An 11,694-nucleotide genomic window follows, 5' to 3' on the forward strand; every position below is an offset into this window, starting at 1 on the left:
CTGGGATAATTGATAGTGCTTTAGCACTCCCGGTTTTGACGATGAAATTGAGGGTTCTGGTATGCTGGTGAGTGAGCGACCGATAAGAAGATGGGCTGGTGTTACAGGACGCATATCGTCTGGGGAACTTGTTATGGGCGTTGGTGGTAGGCTATTTGTAATCGCTTCTGCCTGGCAACAAATGTACGCAACTCATCTTGCGTTAGAATATGAGCCCCGATGGCTCGGCGCAGATAATGTTTGGGTTGCTTCACTGCGCTCTCCCACAGGCCACCGAAGTGAGGAGAGCGGGGTGGTATACACTTCCACTCGATGCCTTCTGCACAGCAAGCCTGTTGCACTTCATCGTTATGCTGTTGTGACATGAATTGTTGAAAAAGCTCGCGATTGGCGCCCACATAATTCGTTGCGTTATCCGAGTAGATAACCCGACACCTTCCACGACGAGCGATAAAACGCTTCAAAGCGGCAATAAATGCTGCTGATGTGAGATCGGGCACCAACTCGAGATGGACGGCCTTGGAGCTGAAGCAAATGAACACCGCAACACTGACCGAGCCGCCAGGCATTGGTATGCGTATCGTGTGCCCGACGAGGTCAATGTATTCCTGCATAAAGCCGGCGTAATCAGCTTGAAGTTCCTTATCGCGACGTAATTTTGATTCAGTGAACAACAAACGGAGAAGAGATATGTCGTGTGAGCTGCCTAGAAAATGTGGTGCTTCTTTGAACGGAAGCCTTACGATGAATTTACCTGTGGTGGGACATATTTTTGTTGTATCACGGAAGTAGTTTTCGCACTCCAAATCGCCCGAAGTAAGCCTCTTATGTGGTTGTGAATGTTGCTAAAATTGCCAAAACCGCTATAAAATATCATCACAAGATGGCTCTAGAGATGGGGATTCGGTTTTCTGTTGTGATGAGTTAAACGTCAATTGCGACATCTTGGTGGTGGATAAGAGGCAATCGGTGCTAACCGACGTGGTATATGAAGAAACTAACGCAGCCGAAGATAGGTGTGAGTGATTAGTAACGGTTCCCGCTACAACCCAACCAAGTTTGGTTTTCTGTAATATTGGAAGTTTGTCACACAACCTAATCTGGCCTACCAGATATATATAATATATTTTGATCGGTGTTGTAACATACCTGAAGTACGGTTGGTTTCGATGACGATTGCAAGGCGGTTGATGATTGTAAAGACGATGACGGCGGTTGAACTTGAGCTGAAGATTGTGGCGACGATGGTGTTGTTGGGTGACTTCGATGGAGCAGCGTGTGATGGCTCACATGACAAACTTGACACCTGCGCGATGATAGGCACTCTTTTGATGTGTGATTTAAGCCCAAAAAATTCAAATAAAGCATTTTTTCTTTGCTACGTCATACCGCGAACTAGACGTAAGTTTCATGAAGGCCGTGCAGTTGAACGCGTTGTGACTTATAGCTTCATCGCACAGGTTGCATTTTTGTTGTTGGTATGTAGCGACAAACGACAATTGTTTTGTAGTTTTGTGAGGCTTTGGCGCCGCAGACGACGAGGATGATGCTTGACGTGCGGTACCACTGAGCGACTTCGGTGGATCCTTACTGACATCAACGATGTCGATGAGTTGGCATCGACGCTGCAAAAATTTTACCAAATCCTCCCATGTTGGCATTCGTAGAACTTGTGACTNCATCGGTATGCGTATCATGTGCCCGAGGCCCGAGCGTAACAGCTTGAAGTTCCTTATCGCGACGTAATTTTGATTAGTGGACAACAAACGGAGAAGAGATATGTCGTGTGAGCTGCCTAGAAAATGTGGTGCTTCTTTGAACGGAAGACTTACGATGAATTTACCTGTGGTGGGACATATTTTTGTTGTATCACGGAAGTAGTTTTCGCACTCCAAATCGCCCGAAGTAAGCCTCTTATGTGGTTGTGAATGTTGCTAAAATTGCCAAAACCGCTATAAAATATCATCACAAGATGGCTCTAGAGATGGGGATTCGGTTTTCTGTTGTGATGAGTTAAACGTCAATTGCGACATCTTGGTGGTGGATAAGAGGCAATCTGTGCTAACCGACGTGGTATATGAAGAAACTAACGCAGCCGAAGATAGGTGTGAGTGATTGGTAACGGTTCCCGCTACAACCCAACCTAGTTTGGTTTTCTGTAATATTGGAAGTTTGTCACACAACCTAATCTGGCCTACCATGAGTAGGTCGTAAAACACGTCTGCGCCTAGAAGAAGGTCTAATGTGGCTAATATAATTTGATCGGTGTTGTAACATACCTGAAGTACGGTTGGTTTCGATGACGATTGCAAGGCGGTTGATGATTGTAAAGACGATGACGGCGGTTGAACTTGAGCTGAAGATTGTGGCGACGATGGTGTTGTTGGGTGACTTCGATGGAGCAGCGTGTGATGGCTCACATGACAAACTTGACACCTGCGCGATGATAGGCACTCTTTTGATGTGTGATTTAAGCCCAAAAAATTCAAATAAAGCATTTTTTCTTTGCTACGTCATACCGCGAACTAGACGTAAGTTTCATGAAGGCCGTGCAGTTGAACGCGTTGTGACTTATAGCTTCATCGCACAGGTTGCATTTTTGTTGTTGGTATGTAGCGACAAACGACAATTGTTTTGTAGTTTTGTGAGGCTTTGGCGCCGCAGACGACGAGGATGATGCTTGACGTGCGGTACCACTGAGCGACTTCGGTGGATCCTTACTGACATCAACGATGTCGATGAGTTGGCATCGACGCTGCAAAAATTTTACCAAATCCTCCCATGTTGGCATTCGTAGAACTTGTGACTGTGCTGCTCGATCCCATTTTTCTGCTACTTCCTCCTCCCATTTCATTTGCGTGTTGTGATCCAATTTTGATACGACCAAATACAAAATTAACCCGTCTGTAATTTGCGTTGTATTAGCCATTGTTTGCATTGCTTGCATGTTGGAGCTGATTTTGTCGATGAAGTCACGTATATTGGCAACGTTGTGGTTTGCTAACCGCTGGCTATCAAAGATGTGCTGCAGATGGCTCTGGAGAATTATACGCTTGTTGTCGTAACGGGTTTCTAGCAATTCCAGCGCCTTTTGATAGTTCGCACTAGTCACCTCCAACGATTGTATCACTCTAGCAGCACACCCTGTCAAGCTTGACCTCAGATATTGAAATTTTTCAACATTTGTCTGCATACAGTGCCTTGACGGCACAATAACTCTCATCTACTGCGGTGCGATGATCTTCGAGCAACTGCGTCTGATCTAGTATTTCCAGCTGCGTTTGTAATTCGTCGTATGAATTATAATAACGCTCGACCAGGGCAAGTTTTGCTTCTAAATGCGCGATGGTTAATGTGTTAAGTTGACTGGTCAGGACATTTAGTGCATTTAGACGCGCCATGATAGAATCACGCTGACAAACCTTTGTACGAACGTCGCGACAAACTTCGACGCAGTGTTGAGGAATTTGCACTTCAACATCTTCCGACTTGTTATTCTGCATTTTTTATTTTTGTAAAAAGATGATAAAATCTAACGTCGGTAGTTTATTTAGCGAAAAAAACGATACAATGTCTCTTGAACCGTACATCGGGCTCGAAGAACCAGAAAATATGGTGAAGAAAAGAGGCGTTTTTCTTTCCTTTTTGGAAGTTGAATTCTATTTATTTATTTCTTAGTTCACTTTTGTTTCTTACTTTACTAACTTTTTGTTTCTTTTACTTACGCTTAATTTAGTTTATATTCACAAATAAAATCATATTTTTTAGTAAATAGCGGACTGTAATTAATTAGAGATAGCGGATAGTACATATGTATGTAATTTGGTGCGTATTCTTGTTCCGAACAGCGATGACGATGATGTTTGCATGATGGTGCGTGCTAATGCTCTGCCTGTTGCTTTGCTTGACAAGTCGATTGGAGTTGATCCAATGCTGTGTGAATGCAAGGGGAATTTTTCGAAGATCCTGCAATTGTTATTGCTATTGTGGTCACCGCAATAGCAAATGTAGTAGGTAAAGCGAAGGCGAAAGATGTTGTTGGCGAAGACGAAGAAAGTGCGGTGAGGTGGTGATGGATTAGTTGCTGCAGCTGACGACTAGCGGTGATGTACATATTTATGTAACAAGTATGTGAATTGAATGTTTGCATACGTACATACATATGTGACTAGGAAGTAACAGTTGTGCTGTTGCTATGAAAACAATTTACATACCTTTCAAATGCGAGCGACGGAACCAATACAACTGGGTCGGATGTTCCTCCCGTTATGAGTTGCCCTTCATGAATTCTGATTTAACCCGGTGAGGGCTCTGGTGCCTCAACAGGAATGATTTTACAAAAGTTTAGCGGAGCGGTCGGGCATGGTAAGCATGGGCTCATCTATGTCAGCTTCTGGTTGAATTGTTGTACCACAAGCCAGTACTCCGCCTATGCCTGACGAACTGGTTCTCAATCCACTTAAGGCAATAACAGCTTCTTCCAAGTCATTGAAAACATGCACTTTATTAGGTCAAACACCTGTTGAGCTTGCTTCTGCCTTCGGCCGCGCTTAAGGATTGTAACCCTTGCTAAGTAGAATTCTCCTTTCAGTGTTGCCGGAGAAGAGCGGTTTCCGCATGCCAAAGGTATACAACATTTATTGTGCATATAACTCAGGCTACGCCACAGTATTTTTGCGCAGAGCCCACATCGAAATTTACAAAAAAGTGCATAGTTCAAACCGAATTTATTAATAAACTAGTGGACGGAAATTTGAAGCATTTATTTTAATTTAAATTTTAATCCATTGATTACACGTGTTTGTTAAAATTTTTGTATTCAGGTTATGCGTTTGGACACAACAACCGAAAATCATTGTACAAATAACTAAACCGGACCCAAGTTTCTCGATAAGAGGCAACAAAGATTCTTTTTTGGTCGTTTATATAAAGCAGTGGATAAAAATATACGTTTATGCGAAAGGCAAATTTATCTGTTTAAATGAACACCACTAATATTTCCTGCAAACACACATCGATTTACATCTTTTATCTTGCCTCCGACACGAATTGTTTTCGTACAGAATTGCGCAAAAAATCTGTCAATTTCTTACTCGTTCGTTTTTAGGCATGCCATTGTTACGAATTTTGAAAGTTAAAAAATACGATTCGGATTGCAGCATACTGTTTGTTTTGTTTTAAATTAAATTTTAATCCTTTGGCGCATGTTAAAGTTTTTTGTTTGATGCGTTTGGATACAACAACCCAAAATCATTGTACAAATAACTAAACTGTACCCAAGTTTCTCAATAAGGAGCAAAATCCAAAAACTTTAACATACACGTGTAACCAAAGGATTAAAATTTTATTCAAAACTAAGGCTTTAAATTTCCGACCACTAGCTTATTAATAAATTCGGTTTTTGCAAATTTCGATGTAGGTTCTGCGCAAAAATACTGTGGTTGGCGTAACCGGAGTGATATGCACAAGAAATGTTGTATACCTTTGACATGCGAAAGCCCCTCCTCTCGGACAACACAGAAAGGAGAATTTTACTTAGTAAGGGTTATAATTCCTAAGCGCGGCTGAAGGCAGAAGCAAGCGTAACAGGTGGTGGACCTAACAAAGTGCATGTTTTCAATGGCTTGGAAGAAGCTGTTATTGCATTAACTGGATTGAGAACCAGTTCTTCACGCATAGGAGAAGTTTTGGCTTGTCGTTCAACCATTCAACCAGAAGCTGACATTATAGTGCCCATGGTTACTGTGCTGCTATAATTGCAAATGCAATAAAATCCATCGTTTCCTTCAAAATATGTAATATCAAACCATTTTACTCCATGAGTGTTTTTTTTTAATTCCTTTCCACTTTGTTTTCCTTCATTCAGCTGTCTTCGAAAAACAACTGAAAGCTGGCAATGCTGCACATGTTTCCGCAAGGTTTGCAGCATGTGAATTTTTCGTTTTTCGTAGCATAGCTCGGAGTGAATTTTGGAATACTTCCGAAAATATTTACAGTTTTCCTTTATTAAAGGCTAGCTTCTTAACATCCAAAGCTTGCGACCTTTGTGGTTTATATTGTAAAACAATGAATTCGAGTATATAAGAACCAGAAACTCTGCCAGAGCAATATTTTGGTAAAATTAGAAAGGGCTGTGGATTAAATCAAATAAAAACTCCCTGCATGTTCTCAGATCTTTTCAGGTAATCCTGGGGCCTAAGACACGGTAGTTGCAAACTTTCGCCTAGCGCCGAATAGGATTTTTTTTCGTTTCGCACCCTCGAATGGGTGTGTAATGACCCTCTGGTTAAAGACACTTATTGGCAAAATTTCAAAGTTTGCGCAGACCTAACATATATCACGATATAGTGTAACGGCACACTCGTTTGGCACTGCAACACCAGCCTTAGGCTAATCTACTACAATTATAAAACGTCAAATGTCTAAAATGTCAAATTAGGGAAATAAAATAAAAGGCCAGTCGTTCTTTTCTGGACGAACTGCCAAACGAGTCACATCAATAAATTTTTAATTAAACTCGGACTCTTGAGATTTTCCTCAACTGTGGTGATAGCCACACAGCTCCTAAGGTTACTGCAGCCTACATTGGTAAGCCCACTCGTTACAGCAACGCAGGTGTATCCCGGCGATTTCGGCAAGTATGCCTATACGTTCCACGTAAATTACATGGAGACCGTCAGCGCGTCATCTGCAATAAGAGCGACAAATTCATCAGTTTTTGCATTGGGTATTGTGACACCTACTCGTCGTCTAAAAGTGTTTGCCATATTCTCATCAAGGGAAAATAATGTTGTCTATACGTCTGATCATGGATATGGTGGGCATAAAGAAGATTTTATAGATATAGCAGCGCAGACAATTGTCATTGGAGCATCGGCTGGGAATACATTATATTAGTTACTCACTGGACAGGGCAAGCAGCTTTGCGGGCATTAAGATCCAAATCGTCAGTCACAGCAGTCGAAAAAGCAGGCTCGTCACCAAAGTCCTAAGTCGGCCGTGAACAAGCCACTGGACAAACCATGGAAAGAAGCAGAATCAGTTGTGAGCAAACACAGGCACGCAGTAATGATACCAATGTAACGGGTCTGAACCAACTACATGTAAAACTACAACATAAAAAAAACGGCTACCATTGAACACGAACGATTCGTCTGCAGAAGAAGGCTTTAAAAATTAGTCCGGCGCCATAATTCTAGCCGGTTTAAATGCTACCGAGGACATTGCAACGTAATATATGAAAAGCAAGACTAAGACGACCGATAAAGTAATAAAATCGTGATCCGAGATGTTGTCATCTGCAGACGATTCGTTCGTGTTGCCTATTGTTCGTGATACAGAATAAGGCTGTAAGCCTGATAACTGTAATGTTGTCGCAGGCAAAATAGCGGCGTTGCATGTCAGCAACAACAACTATGCCGATTTTGCTAAACGTGTGGAAGAGTTAGCCGCACTAGTACGTTCCTTGATTATCGAAGGGATTACGCAGGTGAAAGCTCACGAAATGGCCGTCGAGCAAACTGTTGCATGCTGAATGCCGTCTGATTTAGTTAAATCCATTTTATCTTCCTCTTTTTCGGACTCCAAGGACGTAGTAGCAAAGTTAATAGTAGAACAAAACAACGAAATATAAGAGCGGCAGGTTATGGCTTTTCGGGTGCGTGGTGGTAACAATTTCAGGCATTTTCGTGGGAACTTTGGAGGATTTAAACCAACACGTAACACTAATAGTTACAGGCATAATAGGCAATTTTCAAACAATTATAGCAACAACAATTACCGGCAAAATAATCGATCTGCTTACAGAAGCAATAGCCATAGTTGAAACTTTGGAAATGGCAACATACGTGCAAGCAAAAATAGAAATAATAGCAACAATAACAACAACAACCGGTTTGGTACATGAACCAACGACTACAGATCACGTAATCCGCCATCGTTGTATTTGTAATCGATTTTCAGAAAAAAGTTTTCGTAGCGTTTTTGATATTTTTTGGTTCTGTTTACATCGTCTCCTAGCTCTTCGTAGTGATATTTTAGCGATTTTATGTGTTTTCCGCAGCGAGTTTAATTATAAATTTTGATTTATTACAAATTTATGATATAATATGAAGTGCTTTGTGAGTGGAACAAGTTTGTGCATCTGTTTGATTTGTCAAGAGGCGTAAATTTGCGTGAAAAGTGGGTGCACAGTTGTGGTCAGAACGTTGGCATTGAAAAATCGACCGGTGCCGATAATATGCGGTTGTAAAACACTCTCAATCATTAAAACCATATTTTATGAACTTTTTTTTGCTAATGTTTATCAAGTTTCACTTTTTATATTTTATAATAAATACCAATATAATGGCACTCAATCACTGCGCCTTTTTCGTTTTCTTTGTTTGTTTTCATTTTTAGGCAGATGCGAAAAACGCTCAGAAATTTACGTTTTTCATTCTTTTCCGATTGCGTGATCTTGTTAGTTGCATGGGTTTGGTAGTAATAGGGGAAGAAATGCTAACGTTCGGAGCGAAAACTGAGGGAGGAAGAACTGCACGACTAACGAATAAATATTCACTCTAATCTATTTATTGTCTCAATTTAAACTATTCAGATTTCATATAGCTTTACCTTTCCGATTCCAGCAAATTTTGTACGTACGAACTGGGCGCTGGTCCTACACATTCGTCAGGCACAAGGTAATACTTTCAAACAGGAAATTAAAGCACTTGTACTAATTCCAGAATTGAGGGTCGCAGTCCACTTCTACCTCTAAATCCGTTTCTGAATGAAAATGGAATATTGAGAGTAGGGGGCCGACTAACCAACGCTGACATGAGTAACGATCGGCGACACCAAATCATAGTCCCACGCGGCACTCTAGCAGATTTAATGGTCGCAGATGCACATAAGCGCTGCTTTCATGGTGGCATACAGCAGATGCTCCAGTTTCTCCGACAACGCTTTTGGCTCATATGTGCGCGGGCCCAGGTAAAATCTGACATCTGGAGGTGCACCGCATGTCGAAGACATCTGCAAATTACGCAGCGGCAACAGATGGCGTCGTTACCAAAGAAGCGTGTCCTTGTGGCACCACCATTTTACCGCAGTGGCTTGGATTACTGTGACCCTTCCAAGTTCGAGTTGGCAGCAAGCGCTCAGCAGTTACGACAAAAACCTATGCAGCCATTTTCGTTTGTATGGCATCGCGTGCAGTTCATATTGAGCTGGCAGAGGACTTGAGTACACAAGCATTTACAAACGTGTACGACCGCTTCGTGAGTCGATGAGGCATCTGCGCTACCTTATGCAGCGATAATGGTACTCAGTTTATTGGTGCGAATCGACAAATGCAGGAGGATTTACAGGCATGGGTGAACGTGTAAGCACAACAACACTTGGTGGCTGTAGGAACCCACTGGAAGTTTATTACACCATCCTCACCTCATCACGGTGGCCTTTGGGAAGCAGCGAGTCATGGGTCGTCGTCAAACAATGCGCTTCCCCGAGCTTAACACTCTTTTGACGCGTATAGCAGCCTGCCTCAAATGACGGTCATTGCTGGCTTTATACGATGATTTTATTATTGGCCGCCCGTTGAATTGTCGTCCGGAACCTTTATTACCAGAAGTTCCAGAGAATCGTTTGCATTATTGGCAACTTCGTCACCGAATGCTGGAATACTTTTGGCGTCGCTGGCAAAGCGAATACCTAAATACCCTGCAGTCTGGACGAGACCGGAGCCAAACATTCAGCGCGACGACGTCGTCCTCATCCGGAATAAGAATCTCCCCCCAACATTTTGGCGCATAGGAAGGGTCATCGACGTGCATCCGGGCAGTGATGGTTTGGTTCGCGTAGTCACCATCGAATACAATTCTAACCAGAAAACCTGGAACGGACTTTTTACCAAACACCGATGTCAGCGGCCGGTACAGAAATTATGCCGATTAACAGGCCCATCTAAAGAATTACTGAACCGCATGGGTTCAGCCCGGTAGGATGTTCAAGAGTTACAGTAAGGTATTGGTCAAATGCAACGTTGGGCATCGTTAGTACAGGAACATACTTACATTCAGATCTGCTCATCAACACCCGCTGGATGCACCAATACAACCAACATGAGTTCATTTTTCAATGTCATCGCTTATCATACATATTATGCGTATTATTATTGTTCGCGCTCTAGCGAGACGTTTTTATAGCTGATGTACTTAGGAGTAGAACACATATGTACGTATTGTGCTCATATACTTCTGTATGTATGTATATAAGGAGTATCTGGTGATCTTGGGGTAGAATATTCAAGAACGTGAAGCAATAAACAAGTGGAAGACACTTACTCGACTTATTTGGGACAACGTGGTTTTCTACTTTGCCGAACTCATTTCCAAACAGAGATAGCTTCAAAGGTAACAGCAGCATGTTGTTATCTGCACAATTATTTGATGTCAAATGAAATACCAAATTATCAGGCACCAAATGGTAATAATTTCGAATTAACGAATATACAGACCAGTTCAGCTCGGAATTCAACGGAATGTGCTAAAACTTTAAGAGAAAAGTTTCGCAATTATTACAACAGCGGAATGTAAATAACTTTTTTCAACAAATTACTATTACACAATAAAAAATGTTACGCCACACAAAACAATGTAGTACTTTCTTTTTCTGTCTATATAGCTATGATCACTTATTATAAAGCAAAGAATTTACTTACCAGGCTAACAGGCTGCTCATTCCTTTTTAAAAATTGCAGAGCATGAATAGTTTATACATATATTGCTTGGTAGCGGTCGAGCTGAAATGCGCAACGAGTATACATACATACGTGCACTCAAACATACATATATATGTACATATGTAGGTACTCGTACCCGTCATGCGGCGCTTTATTTCTTTTTTCCCCTTCCCTATACTACCTATATCTTCCTTCTCACTCATGTAACGTTTTCAGTGTTAAAAATTTCACTCTCCGTTTTCGCGATACCGCCGCCTAAGAAGTTTCACTTCAAAAATAATTTATAGAAATACAGATTTCGTTTAAGGAGAGTATGAAAGAGGCTGACTTCCAAAACGCATCAATACAATGTTTGGAAACTGTTATACTGCGGTATTCAAACTGTTTGTATATGCAGAGTTGCGACACATTGCAACCATATACATTGCATATTTTATATACTCAATATAGCAATGAACAATTTTTCTCAATTTTCCATATTTAAAACACCAATGGTAACCAATAACAAACGAAGCATCAACTTTGTTTCTGATGCGCTGATTGCTAAAGCGATACGTTCCGATAACTAATCGGCTGCGTTTTGGAACAGTATATGTAATAATGGAGTGCAGGTTAATAATAAATTAGTCCGATTGATTGAAAATATCTGTATTTATTGCGATTACAATTTATGTTGCACGTGGTATGTGCTTCAGCCAAGAACTTATTAGTGTGTAATTTTAGAGATCCAACCTATTGCTGCGCTTACAAAATACATGTAATATTCTATGTTACATTATATTGCTGCGTTTACAAAATACATGTAATATTATATGATACATTATTATACTATGTGTTCACTCATATCCAGCCGATGCTTATCTGTTACATTGCTAGTCTGTGTTCACACATATACTTATTACAATGTTGTGTTCACCTCTTTTACATATTACATGCTTGTTTTTCTTTTTTTTACTCCCACCCATATCTCT

The 11,694-nt window shown here is 41.2% G+C and overlaps 1 protein-coding gene and 1 long non-coding RNA gene across 2 annotated transcripts; both read right to left on the reverse strand.

Moving 5' to 3' along the window:
• Positions 1–744: 744 nt before the first annotated feature.
• LOC108360517 (uncharacterized) lies at positions 745–1,603 on the reverse strand. Its single transcript, XM_017612841.1, has 2 exons — positions 1,150–1,603; positions 745–1,067 (listed from the first exon to the last, which is right to left on the reverse strand). The coding sequence occupies exons 1-2, from the start codon at positions 1,366–1,368 to the stop codon at positions 864–866; spliced, it is 423 nt and encodes a 140-aa protein (XP_017468330.1). The 5' UTR covers positions 1,369–1,603; the 3' UTR covers positions 745–863.
• Positions 1,604–7,936: 6,333 nt separating this feature from the next.
• Positions 7,937–10,878, reverse strand: LOC108360519 (uncharacterized). The gene is made up of 3 exons (XR_001847123.1): positions 10,860–10,878; positions 10,703–10,783; positions 7,937–10,533 (listed from the first exon to the last, which is right to left on the reverse strand). It is a non-coding gene; the product is annotated as an uncharacterized LOC108360519 (long non-coding RNA).
• Between the last annotated feature and the right edge of the window lie 816 nt (positions 10,879–11,694).

The sequence above is a fragment of the Rhagoletis zephyria genome, unplaced genomic scaffold (assembly GCF_001687245.7).
Source record: "Rhagoletis zephyria isolate East Lansing unplaced genomic scaffold, Rhagoletis_zephyria_1.1 Rzeph_scaffold_00582, whole genome shotgun sequence".
NCBI lineage: Eukaryota > Metazoa > Arthropoda > Insecta > Diptera > Tephritidae > Rhagoletis > Rhagoletis zephyria.